Below are 13819 nucleotides of genomic sequence, written 5' to 3'. Positions count from 1 at the left end.
AGGCCAATTTTAGACAAAATTCACTCTTGTTCCCATCATCTCGTTTGTTATTATTCAGCTAGTGGGCTATATCTGCTGTGAATTTACTTAGTCCTTCATCTACAGTCAACACTTACCTGTTCAGGGTACCATTTCTTCCAGGCCCTACTTTCCGAAAGTTGCTAGTGTTCAAATATGATGAATGAATCTATGTCAGTACATTAAAAACATAAATATCACTTTTAGGCAAGAAGAGTTTAGTGGTGGCCTTCTACAGATAACGATACAATACAAAGGGATTAGTTTAAAGTTGAAAATTAAAGGAAAGATGGCTTGGACGCTAATGAAGACTTTCAGTACTCACACTGTATCTCCAGCCGACAGACTTTTGATATTTATTCACTCTCACTCGCCTTCCTATTTCAGGTAAAGGGGTCTGCAAAGCCAAGAACAAAACTTTATTAAACGCATTGGTACACTCTGAAAATGATTTATTCTTGAGTACTTTGTGCTTAAGTACTAAATGAAAGAGTAACATAATTCCTCTCTCAATTTTCACTAATAGTTTTAATAAAAAAAAATCAGATTCTTATATACACAGAAACTTGGCAAAAAATTCATAGTAACAGATTTAACTGCCATTTATGGAATATTACAATTTGATGATTGTAAAGTGCTATTTCCTCTAACAAACAAGGTAATTGACACTATCTATGGGCTGAACATAATTTTTAACTGTTTCAAGTCAGAGCATCTAAAACGTAGAGTGAAGTAAGCCAGAAGGAAAAACACCAATACAGTATACTAACGCATATATATGGAATTTAGAAAGAGGGTAACAATAACCCTGTGTACGAGACAGCAAGAGACACTGATGTATAGAACAGTCTTATGGACTCTGTGGGAGAGGGAGAGGGTGGGAAGATTTGGGAGAATGGCATTGAAACATGTAAAATATCATGTATGAAATGAGATGCCAGTCCAGGTTCAATGCACGATACTGGATGCTTGGGCTAGTGCACTGGGACGACCCAGAGGGATGGTATGGGGAGGGAGGAGGGAGGAGGGTTCAGGATGGGGAACACATGTATACCTGTGGTGGATTCATTTTGATATTTGGCAAAACGAATACAATGATGTAAAGTTTAAAAATAAAATTTAAAAATAAAAAAAAAAGAAAAAATGTGGGTCAAAGTCTATTAAGTTGAAAAAAAGGGAATACGTATTTTAGAGAGTCTCACTCAAAGAGTACCAAGCTGATTATTTGGAAGTCATGGTTTACAGGGTAAAATAAATCCACAACACCTCAAATTTCATTTGACATTTACGGATGAAACAAAAAACATGCAGCTCTTTAAATAGTTTCATAATAGTTTATATAGTTTAATATAGTTTAAATAGTTCATAATTTAAATAGTTTAAATAATTTCCTGCACAAATTGGAAAAGAACAGTTTATGGCATTGATAACAATTCAGTGACTATATACACTTTTTCAAATATGATATTTTAGAATTTTCTTTTAGGTTATAGTGAAGTGAAAATATCTTGACCTTTGTTATGCTCCTGCTAATATTATCCTGAGAAAGTGAGGTACTCATGCTAAAGAAAGAGGACAGAAATCAGGGCTTAGCATAATCTATGACAATATATTATGACCCATGACACAGCTTTATGAATGTTGGTCAGAACACTGCCAATTAGACTCTCTCTTGTGCATTTGTTAAAAAATACATGAAAAAAAAGTGCATCTCAGACAACTTCTTTTCCTTCTACCTGTCACTGAAAACCTAATGGCCTGAGTTTTCAAAAGGAATTGTTGGGGAGGGAAATAAATACAATAAAACACAGAGGAGTAACACAATATTAGAGGAAATTTACTATTTACTATGCCTGGAAATAGATAATCAACTAGAAATAGACCAGAATATGGATTTTTTCATTTTTATAAAATATAAGAATATATAGGACTTTTGCTGTGATTACAATTTTTATGTGTAAATGTAATAAATCAATAATAAAAATAATGTACTAGTGATAGAAATAATATTAAATTATAAATATAATAAATGCAAATTAAGATAATTATATATAACAATGATGCAAAAAACAAATACAATATTTTCTGAGCTGTTTATCCCGAGACCACAATCCACTAAGCAACAGAATACAGACAGGATGTAATATTACCTTACGAGCATTCATCACTTTCACAGCTGTAAATGCACCAGTCTTTTCATGGAGTCCCTGAAACATAAGATAATAATAAACATTGAATGCTGGCTATATAATCCAGCAATCAAGAAGCAAAGTAAAAAAATATTCAAATTAAATAAGGTTAAACACTGTAGTCTATTATAAGATATAAAGTATTATAGAGAGATGAACTATAATGTATTATATAAACCAAAGCATCCCAATGAAAAGTAAAAATTTCAGACTGGAGATAGGGAAAAAGGAAATGTTTTATTGAACATTTTCCAACTGATTATGTGTTACTATGCAGACAGATATTTCTATCGAACTCCTCTTCATATACTAAAAAATGTTTTTTCCATAATTATCACAGATAAGAGTGACACATAATTAATTCAATGGCCTGTAAACCATTTAGTGTGTCTCAATCATATGAACCATAGATATTTATGAACAGAAGTTCTGAAAGATTCTTTCTTATTGAAAACCCTCTGAGTTCTACGAACTTGTATTTATACAAAATGCAAGTACAAGTTACAGATTTATAATTTTCAAAAATGAGCACAGAGGTTGGGAATAAGACTTCTTATTTTGTAACTAACGCCTTTTAAAGTATTTCAAGCTGAAGTCATAGAGAAAAATCAGTCTGATATTGATATGAGTAAGGCTTGAACTTGAAACAGATTTTTTTTCCCTAGGAGACTGCATTCTTTGGCTGGACTGGGTTAGACAATATTTCCCCAGAACTGAGGTTCACCCATAACTTCAGATTGTGACTTTTCTCAAAAACAGAGTCTTTGCAGATGTAATCAAGTTAAATGAGGTTGTATTAGATTACCATGGTCAATGACTGGTATGTTTATCAGAGAAAGGTGAGGGATATTTGGACACACACAGAAACAGAAGATGGCCATATGAAGACAGGAAGAAAGTGGAGTGATGCAGCTAGAAGCCAAAGGATGCCAAGGATTGCTGGCAACCACTAGAAGCTAGGAAGAGGGAAGGAAGTATTTTTCCCTAGAGCCTTTAGAGGGAGAATGGCTCTGTAGACTTACAGCCTTGAGAACTATGAGAGAATAAATTTCTGATGTTTAAAGCCACCTAATTTGTGGATTTGTTACTGCAAATGTAGTAAAATAATATGGGGGCAAAACAAATAACTGTCAGTAGTCACAGATCTCAGGTGAAACACAGTCACATTTTTAAACGTACAAAATGATCAGATGAGGGGGGGGTGGTGTTTCTGGACAGTATTTTTAATATCTTGGGTAACGTGCCAAGTGAGTAGCTATGCAAGAGATCAAGATTCCTTGAATTCAGGACAGTGATCCTTAAACATATTGCTTGTCTGTTGTCACACCTCTCATAAAAATATGTGCTTGGAAGTATATGAAAACAAAGTAGAAGTTTTCATATACTTTAGATGACTCCTACAAGTTTTCTCATCAAAATAAAGCCAACTGATCAAAGAAGCTTGAAAGAAAAGAAGCCCACTCTACCATTACCATCAATGTTACATGAGTGTCAAAACTGTTTTTTCCATGATATGATCGATGGGATTAAATCCTGTACGTTCAAGGTTACTTCAGTCCTACTGAACAAGCCACTGTTTGTAAATGAAAGTTTGTAAATGAAGCCATGTGTCACAAATAGATCAGTAGGCTTTCAAAGAAATAAAGTAACTCTAGAAACACTAGCATTTTGAACTGAACTAGGCATTAAGAAGCTATACTGGTTAAATGGTTGAAGCACTGATGAGAAGTGGCATGGATTGTTGGTTTCAGTTTGTGGAGTCAGGCCTGTGAGTTGGGTCAAGGTGGTTTTTGTTCAACTGTGTTCTCAAAAAAAAAAAAAAAATGCTTAAGTTCTAACTATTGGTATCTCTGAATGTGACCTTTTTTTTTTTTTTTTTTTGAAACAGGGCCTTTGCAGATATAAGCAACTTAAGATAACATCATACTGAATTAGGGATGGCCCTATAACCAGTAACTAGTAACAAGGGGAAATTTTGGACACAGATCTCCAGGGAGAATGCCGTATGATGACAGAGGCAGAGATTTGACTGGTGTGTCTACAAGGATTGTTGTCAATCACCCAAAGCTAGATGAGGCAAGGAATCTTCCTTCCTAGTCCCTCCAGAGGGAGAATAGCCCTATAGACACTTTGATTTTGGAATTCTAGCCTCTAGAATTTCAAGGGAATAAATTCCCTTTCTTTTATGCCATCAAGTTTGTGGTTAATTTGTTATAGCAGACCTCGAAAACTAGTACACAAGGCTAGCCTGATGGAAACTAAGCAAGGGAATGGGGCTGGACTTGGGATAGTGTTCAGAAATTAATGATCAAAGTATAAGGAAATATCTAAAATCAGGTGAGCAGTTTAGGGTGGAGCATGACAGCTACCAAAGACTAGAATTTTTAAAGGAAACAAAAATATTGTAGGTTATTGATTGATCAGAGAAAAGTAATTAATATTTTAGATATTAATGCCTTATCAGATAGATGATTTGCAAATATTTTCTCCCATTCCGTAGGTTGCCTTTTCATCGTGCTGATGGTTTCTTCTGCTATGAAGAAAGTTTTTTGCTTGATGTAGTCCCACTTAATTATTTTTGCTTTTGTTGCTTGTGCTTTTGCTGTCATATCCAAAAAATCCTTTTGAAGACCAATGTCAAGAAGTTTTTCCCACTATGTTCCCTTCTCAGGAGCTTTACAACTTCAGGTTAAGTCTTTAACGCATTTTGCATTAACTTTCGAAGTAGGGTAAGATAAGGTCCAATTTTAATCTCTTGCATGTGGAAATTTAAATATGTTGGAAACTCCCACATTAATTTATAGATTTGGGAGAAAGTATATATTAAAACTTTTATCTATGTAGCCCTTATCAGGACACAGAAAGTACTGTTTTTCTAATTATTCACATAAACACTTTCTAGTCAAAGTTTACTCACATCTGTATGCACAAATATAACATGCTGGAAACTGGTTCTCACACAGCCTTTAGAGGAATTGAAATGTTTACCCCTTGATTCTAAGAGGTCTTGTGAGCCAAATTACTATCCTGTGCAACACAAATAGTTGGCATGTTAGCAAAGTGAAGGACAGGGAATCCTGGCATGTGGCAAGATCTACAGTGAGTAAACCACAAAATTTTTAAACATATAGAATACACAGCCATCACATTCATGACATATATTAGTGATATACCGTCTTTAAAAGGTGCCACCAATTGCCATAGAACAGAGAAATCAACTTGGCTCCATCTTTATTATCTGGGTTTTATTCTCTCAACTGAAAACTACAATTTTTTTTTCTGGTGAGACAAGGTATTCTAATGTGAAGTCTTAAAAAAAACATGCTCACTATGTCTATAGAGGAATTAAACCCCAGATTGTGGAACCAAGCACAGGGTTAACATGCCTAACCATTATGCAAGTTTTCGTAGATGTCTAGAATATCCAGGCAACAAATGGAAATTTGCTGCCTGTTAACTTAGTATATCAGAGACTACTTTCTGTATTTTGACTTTTAAAATATTTTTTATTTTAAATAGTAATTTCAGACTTAGAGAAAAGTTTTAAAGATAGTACAGTGTTTCTCTATATCCTTTACACTGTTTCTTTTAAATGTTAACATCTTAATGACCATGGCACAACTGTCAAAACTAAGAAATTAATATTGGTCTAATACTATTAACGACATTATAATCTTTATTAGGATTTCCTCAGTCTCCCCACTAATGTCCTTTTTGTCAGACCCAAATTGGGATCCTGCCTTCTATTTAGTTGTTAATGTCTCCTTAGGCTCTTGTAATCTGTGATAGTCCTCAGTCTTTTCTGTTTTTCATGAGCTTGACACTTTTCAGAAGTACAGTCAAGTATTCTATAGAACGTCCCTAACTTTAGGTTTGTCTGATGTTTTCTCATGACTAGACTGAGGTCACGGGTTTGAGGAAAGAACACCATGGGAGTGAAGTGCCCTTCTCATCACATCATGTCACAAGTACATGGTATGACCACAACTGATCATTGGTGATATTAACCTAGATCACTTGGTTTAAGTGATGTCTGCTAGGTTTCTTTTTTCCCTATTTCCCCCTCTCATATTCTATTCATTCTATCAATCAGAAGTGATTGATGTTGGTTTTAAAGAGGAATAACACTATTCTTGAGCATTTATGTAGAGAACCTAGACATCATCTTGAGATAAACTATTTGTTTAGTGGTGCCATCTTGTGGTTCATTGACTACATAGAAGTTGTTATAAGATCTTGATTTTAGCTGAAGGTCATGTTGTCATAAGCAGATTGCCTATCAATTAAGATGTTGAACCAGGACCAGCAAATTCTATTTCTAGGATGTGCCTTTTTTCAGTTACAATATATGCTTTGTGAAAAATTAATTTAAAACACCATTTGTTGAAAACACACATAGAGAATGCTAAGAAAGGAGTTTGGTTTTTAATCCTAGATTGAACGTTAAATAATCTCACATTTCTCACTGGTCTTAGTGAATATTATAAAGGAAAATCACAAAGAAAACCTTAAATTATAAATGTGGGGTTTTTTGGTCTGAGTTTCCTGCCATCAGTAATTTCAGTACTATCATATAGGAGCTACAACTGCATTATAGTACAATGCTCCCTTAAATAGGGTTTGCAAACTAAGAATTTTTAATTCTCAAGCATCACAGTGCAAGAAGAAGAAAATTCCCCTAGCTTTTGTTCCTACCATAAGAAAAGAAATTTCTGCTTAAATCTTTTGAATATGTTCACAGGCCCTCTCATATTTGAGTAATAGAAGATATGTAGTAACAATGTTTTGTAGCAATTTCCCGACTCTAAGCTCAAGCCTATTAACATCTGGAGTCAAATCACCTATATTTTCACCTTAGGCAACTGTCTGTCTTGTCACCAAGCTCATTTAACTTACATTTCATTATTTATAGACACAGCTCATATGATACGAATTTTAGGGGCAAAAGAAGGTCAACTACTCAAAAAATCCCCCTTCTACTCCACCTTACAATTCACTTCAAAGTATAAAAATCAGTATTATGGCCTCAATTTTATTAAAGAAATGAAACTCTCTTATTATTCAAATGTTAGCTGAAAAAACTGATTTATCATTCTTCATTTGTCATTAACACTTCAGCATGAGTTAGAGGATCAGATTAGATAACTGCAGGAATGGTAATAAACAGTTAAGTGTTGATGGAGGAAGGAAAGTGCTAGAGTCTGAGGAGTTCCAGGAGAGATTGCTCCTCAACCATAATGAAGGCAGCAAGTGTCTAGAATGGGGAGCAAGGTAAAGGTGTCTGAGAAGAGACTCTAAAAGTGTGGAGGGAGAAAAAAAAAGAGGGGGTGGAGAGGAGAGGTAAAGAGACAAAATATGCCAAGTCACAATTTTACTGGAGGAATTTACAGTGTTTAAGATGTATATTAAACTTCTAGGAGGGCCTAGAGGAGCTATTCCACATTCAAGGTCGGGAGAGGCGGCGGTGAGGAGATACCCCTCGTCCAAGGTAAGGAGCAGCAGCTGCGCTTTGCTGGAGCAGCCGTGAAGAGATACCCCAAGTCCAGGGTAAGAGAAACCCAAGTAAGATGGAGGTGCTGCAAGAGGGCATCAGAGGGTAGACACACTGAAACCATAATCACAGAAAACTAGTCAATCTAATCACACTAGGACCACAGCCTTGTCTAACTCAATGAAACTAAGCCATGCCTGTGGGGCAACCCAAGACGGGCGGGTCATGGTGGAGAGATCTGACACAATATGGTCCTCTGGAGAAGGGAATGGCAAACCATTTCAGTATTCTTGCCTGGAGAACCCCATGAACAGTATGAAAAGGCAAAATGATAGGATACTGAAAGAGGAACTCCCCAGGTCAGTAGGTGCCCAATATGCTACTGGAGATCAGTGGAGATATAACTCCAGACAGAATGAAGGGATGGAGTCAAAGCAAAAACAATACCATGCTGTGGATGTGACTGGTGATAGACGCAAGGTCTGATGCTGTAAAGAGCAATACTGCATAGGAACCTGGAATGTCAGGTCCATAAATCAAGGCAAATTGGAAGTGGTCAAACAGGAGATGGCAAGAGTGAACATCGACATTCTAGGAATCAGTGAACTAAAATGGACAGGAATGGGTGAGTTTAACTCAGATGACCATTATATCTACTACTGAGGGCAGGAATCCCTTAGAAGAAATGGAGTAGCCATCATGGTCAACAAAACAGTCTGAAATGCAGTACTTGGATGCAATCTCAAAAATGACAGGATGATCTCTGTTTGTTTCCAAGGCAAACCATTCAATATCACAGTAATTCAAGTCTATGCCCCAACCAGTAATGCTGAAGAAGCTGAAGTTGAATGGTTCTATGAAGACCTACAAGATCTTTTAGAACTAACACCCAAAAAAAGATGTCCTTTTCATTATAGGGGACTGGAATGCAAAAGAAGGAAGTCAAGAAACACCTGGAGTAACAGGCAAATTTGGCCTTGGAGTACAGAATGAAGCAGGGCAAAGCCTAATAGAGTTTTGCCAAGAAAATGCACTGGTCATAGCAAACACCCTCTTCCAACAACACAAGAGAAGACTCTACACGTGGACATCACCAGATGCTCAACACCGAAATCAGACTGATTATATTCTTTGCAGCCAAAGATGGAGAAGCTCTATACACTCAACAAAAACAAGACCAGAAGCTGACTGTGGCTCAGATCATGAACTCCTTATTGCCAAATTCAGACTGAAATTGAAGAAAGTAGGGAAAACCACTAGATCATTCAGGTATGACCTAAATCAAATCCCTTATGATTATACAGTGGAAGTGAGAAATAGATTTAAGGGATTAGATCTGATAGATAAGAGTGCCTGATGAACTATGGACAGAGGTTCGTGACATTGTACAAGAGACAGGGACAAGACCATCCCCATGGAAAAGAAATGCAAAAAAGCAAAATGGCTGTCTGGGGAGGCCTTACAAATAGCTGTGAAAAGAAGAGAAGTGAAAAGCGAAGGAGAAAAGGAAAGATATAGCATCTGATTGCAGAGTTCCAAAGAATAGCAAGAAGAGATAAGAAAGCCTTCCTCAGCGATCAATGCAAAGAAATAGAGGACAACAACAGAATGGGAAAGAATAGAGATGTCTTCAAGAAAATTAGAGATACCAAGAGAACATTTCACACAAAGATGGGCTCAATAAAGGACAGAAATGGTATGGACCTAACAGAAGCAGAAGATATTAAGAAGAGATGGCAAGAATACACAGAAGAACTGTACAAAAAAGATCTTCACGACCAAGATAATCATGATGATGTGATCACTAACCTAGAGCCAGACATCCTGGAATGTGAAGTCAAGTTGGCCTTAGAAAGCATCACTATGAACAAAGCTAGTGGAGGTGATGGAATTCCAGTTGAGCTATTTCAAATCCTGAAAGATGATGCTGTGAAAGTGCTGCACTCAATATGCCAGCAAATTTGGAAAACTCAGCAGTGGCCATAGGACTGGAAAAGGTCAGTTTTCATCCCAATCCCAAAGAAAGGCAATGCCAAAGAATGCTCAAACTGCCGCACAACTGCACATGCTAGTAAAGTAATGCTCAAAATTCTCCAAACTTCCAGATGTTCAAGCTGGTTTTTGAAAAGGTAGAGGAACCAGAGATAAAATTGCCAACATCTGCTGGATCATGGAAAAAGCAAGAGAGTTCCAGAAAAACATCTCTTTCTGCTTTATTGACTATGCCAAAGCCTTTGACTATGTGGATCACAATAAACTGTGGAAAATTCTGAAAGAGATGGGAATACCAGAGCACCTGACTGGCCTCTTGAGAAACCTATATGCAGGTCAGGAAGCAAGAATTAGAAATGGACATAGAACAACAGACTGGTTCCAAATAGGAAAAGGAGTACGTCAAGGCTGTATATTATCACCCTGCTTATTTAACTTATATGCAGAGTACATCATGAGAAATGCTGGGCTGGAAGAAGCACAAGCTGAAATCAAGATTGCCGGGAGAAATATCAATAACCTCAGATATGCAGATGACACCACCCTTATGGCAGAAAGTGAAGAGGAACTAAAAAGCCTCTTGATGAAGGTGAAAGTGGAGAGTGAAAAAGTTGGCTTAGAGCTCAACACTCAGAAAACGAAGATCATGGCATCTGGTCCCATCACTTCATGGGAAATAGATGGGGAAACAGTGGAAACAGTGTCAGACTTTATTTTTTTTGGCTCCAAAATATCTGCAGATGGTGACTGCAGCCATGAAATTAAAAGACGCTTACTCCTTGGAAGAAAAGTTATGACCAACCTAGATAGCATATTCAAAAGCAGAGACATTACTTTGCCAACAAAGGTCCATTTAGTAAAGGCTGTGGTTTTTCCAGTGGTCATGTATGGATGTGAGAGTTGGACTGTGAAGAAAGCTGATCGCTGAAGAATTGATGCTTTTGAACTGTGGTGTTGGAGAAGACTCTTGAGAGTCCCTTGGACTGCAAGGAGATCCAACCAGTCCATTCTGAAGGAGATCAGCCTGGGATTTCTATGGAGGGAATGATGCTGAAGCTGAAACTCCGGTACTGTGGCCACCTCATGCGAAGAGTTGACTCACTGGAAAAGACCCTGATGCTGGGAGGGATTGGGGGCAGGAGGAGAAGGGGACGACAAAGGACGAGATGGCTGGATGGCATCACTGACTCGATGGATGTGAGTCTGAGTGAACTCTAGGAGTTGGTGATGGACAGGGAGGCCTGGCATGCTGCAGTTCATGGGGTCGCAAAGAGTCGGACACGACTGAGCAACTGAACTGAACTGAACTGAACTGAAGATGTATATATCTGAAACAATTACAGAATGAAACCAAATACAAAGACTACTTAATAACATGAATTCTTGGGTCCCAAATACAGTCTAAATACAGTTTAAAGGGTTTGAGAGAATAAACATATGATACCACATGAAGGTCTTAAAGTCCTAAGAAATTTTTCTAATTTATGATCTCACAACTATTTTCTAGGTTTATACCCTAAAATATAGTAATTAGGACAAATGTATTCTTTTTCCAGGACCATTTGAAATTATCCAGGAAAGAACATAAATTCCTCAATGTATTGATTTCAATTTGGCAATGATTCATGTCTTATTAATTAATGTAGATAATCAAATAAGCAGTGTTAGTCTTCTTCATAGGAAAAACAAAATTTACTACTGTGCTATTGCTTGTCAATGGCTCCAAGCTCAATTTAAACATTGTGAATCTGTCCTTTGAACAGAAAATGTGATATGTCTCTGAATTTAGGACACTAGTCACATATAAACCATTGTTAAAAGGTATATGTGTCTGCTTCAAACAAAAAAAAAAATTTCAGGACAATCTTTACATACATAACAAAATAAATGAAGGGATGACCATAAAAGAAGTCTGGTTTACAAATGGACTTACACTAGCTTTCATTAAACATCAAACTCTTCAAATATATTTTCTGAAAGTGGAATTACCACATTTCAGATTACTTCCAATTTGAGGAAATATATCAGAAGTAATAAAGCAAGGTCAACTTGCAGATTGGTAATCCAGAATCAAACTATAGCTTAGCCAATGATTACAGAAGAAAATTGGTGGCTTCACTTGTGGCGCAGATGGTTAAGAATCCATCTGCAATGCAAGAGACCTGAGTTTGAACCCTGGGTCAGGAAGATCCCTGGAGAAGGGAATGGCAACCCACTCCAGTATTCTTGCCTGGGAAATCCCATGGACAGAGGAGTCTGGTGGGCTACAGTCCATGGGGTTGCAAAGAGTTGGACATGACTAAGCCACTAAACAACAACAAATTACAAATTGTCAGTATCCTGGTCACTTGAAACTTAGCCTTACTTATTTCTAGTGGACTAGCCAGTCCATTAGGCTTTTATTTTCAGCCAGTCCATCATATTTCCTCTTGGTCACAGTATCTCAAGATTTCCATTTTTGTTTGATAGACTGTCCTCTGCCTTTGGACCTATTCAAATGGAGATAAATAGCTATTCCAGTTACTCATTGTGATTTCTGTTAGGAAATCTAGTATATTAATATAAAAGTGGAAGGAAGGGTAGGGAGAAGGATAGTAGTAGAACAGGGAACAGGTGATATCCCCAGGCAGGGCCCAATATTCTCAAATTCTTTATAAGTATATAGAAGCACACTGGGGCTTCCCTGGTAGCAGAGACAGTAAAGAATCTGCCTGCAATGCAGGAAACCCGGATTCAATCCCTGGGTTGGGAAGATCCCATGGAGAAGGGAATGGCAACCCACTCCAGTATTCTTACCTGGAAAATTCCATGGACAGAGGAGCCTGGTGGGCTACCGTCCATGGTGTCGCAAAGAGTCTTGATGATGATAAGCAAGATATATGGGTAAATTAATTTACATGCAGACAATTACAATGGAAAAATAAAGTCAATAAAGTCTAGGTCTCACGCATATAATCATATCAAGGATTCAGTCACTCCAACAATAAACTTGGATGAAAAAATAAAAAGTTCTTGAAATTTGGGAATATATGTCTTTCATTTTGGTATCTCTAGTGCCTAGCAGAATGGCTGGTACCCTTTTAATGAATACTAATTAAGGGAATGATGAATACAGTAACTGGGAAGGCTTCCTGGAAGAGGTACAATATCAATTGCACCATGAAGATGTCACAGCATTTGAACAGATTCTGAAGGGCAGGGTGGACCCAGTGAGTGACACACCATGAACAAAGGCTATGAAGTAATGCTGATTAGGAAGGCACAGCCAGCGAAGAAGAAAAGAAAAAAGTGGCAGTGGCCATACAGAGAAGAAAGAAAAAAGAATATGAGAGTGCACCTGTTTTTGTCTTGCCAGAAATTTCAGTCTAAAATTTTTTAAAAAATAAAATCTTGTTTAAAAGAAGACAGAAGTGATTATTGAGAAATCAGTAGTTAGCACTTCATGACTGGCTTTTGTTAGTTAATGGTCTCATGTAAAGCTCAGGTTGGTTAAGGCACTGAAACACCAGCATTGAATCGCAGTAATGATCAATTTCTTGGGGATTACACATTTTAAACCATAACAAATGATTTAAAATAGCAGTTGTGACAGCTGTGTTGGAAAAATCCATCATCCTGTAGCAGTTAATTACCATGTTTTTTTCCCCAGAAAGAACACAAGACAGTCCTTGATGGCCTTGTAATTTTGATTAGGCTAAAAACTTTATTTTTAATAATGCAGTTAAAGGAAACTGCTGTGGAAAGACTGCCAACTATTCAGCAACTCCTACATAGTCCTTCTAGTTATTTGCTTTGCCTTCTGTTGGCAAATCTAAACCACATAATCCCCAGGGCATTCTTTCTTTCTTTTCATTTGGTTTTGTGGTGGCAGAAGGCCACAAGGTACTCACTGCACTCATACCTATTTGGTAACCTTGCTTTTCATTCACACAGTTTTGTCCTTCTAGTCATTTGTTTGTATTCCAGTTTTTTCCTAGCAAACAAACCAAGTGATGCTTCAAGGCCACCAAGAGTACAGCCCTAAATGGCATCGACCACGTACTTCATGCTGTGCTGTGGATAACGTGGCTAACAGGATAATTTTCATCATCATTGTGTCTATGCAGAAAAAGAAGGACACGGGGTTCAA

General features: G+C 37.2%; 1 protein-coding gene across 3 annotated transcripts in view; it reads right to left on the bottom strand.

Moving 5' to 3' along the window:
* The window catches only part of NRK (Nik related kinase), a 130297-nt gene that overhangs the window by 67778 nt on the left and 48700 nt on the right, over positions 1-13819 (bottom strand). For all 3 annotated transcript variants that reach the window (XM_086386538.1, XM_086386537.1, XM_086386536.1), the window contains exons 3-4: positions 2169-2225; positions 344-415 (exon numbers count right to left, since the gene is read on the bottom strand). In XM_086386538.1, the coding sequence (XP_086242664.1) occupies positions 344-415; positions 2169-2183 (87 nt within the window). In that variant the 5' untranslated portion in view covers positions 2184-2225. The remainder of the gene's footprint in view (positions 1-343; positions 416-2168; positions 2226-13819) is intronic.

This window comes from Bos grunniens, chromosome X (genome assembly GCF_055505025.1).
Source record: "Bos grunniens cultivar Pamir isolate PY7600 chromosome X, Bosgru_T2T1.0, whole genome shotgun sequence".
Taxonomy (NCBI): domain Eukaryota; kingdom Metazoa; phylum Chordata; class Mammalia; order Artiodactyla; family Bovidae; genus Bos; species Bos grunniens.
This window is presented reverse-complemented; position numbering and strand designations above follow the sequence as displayed.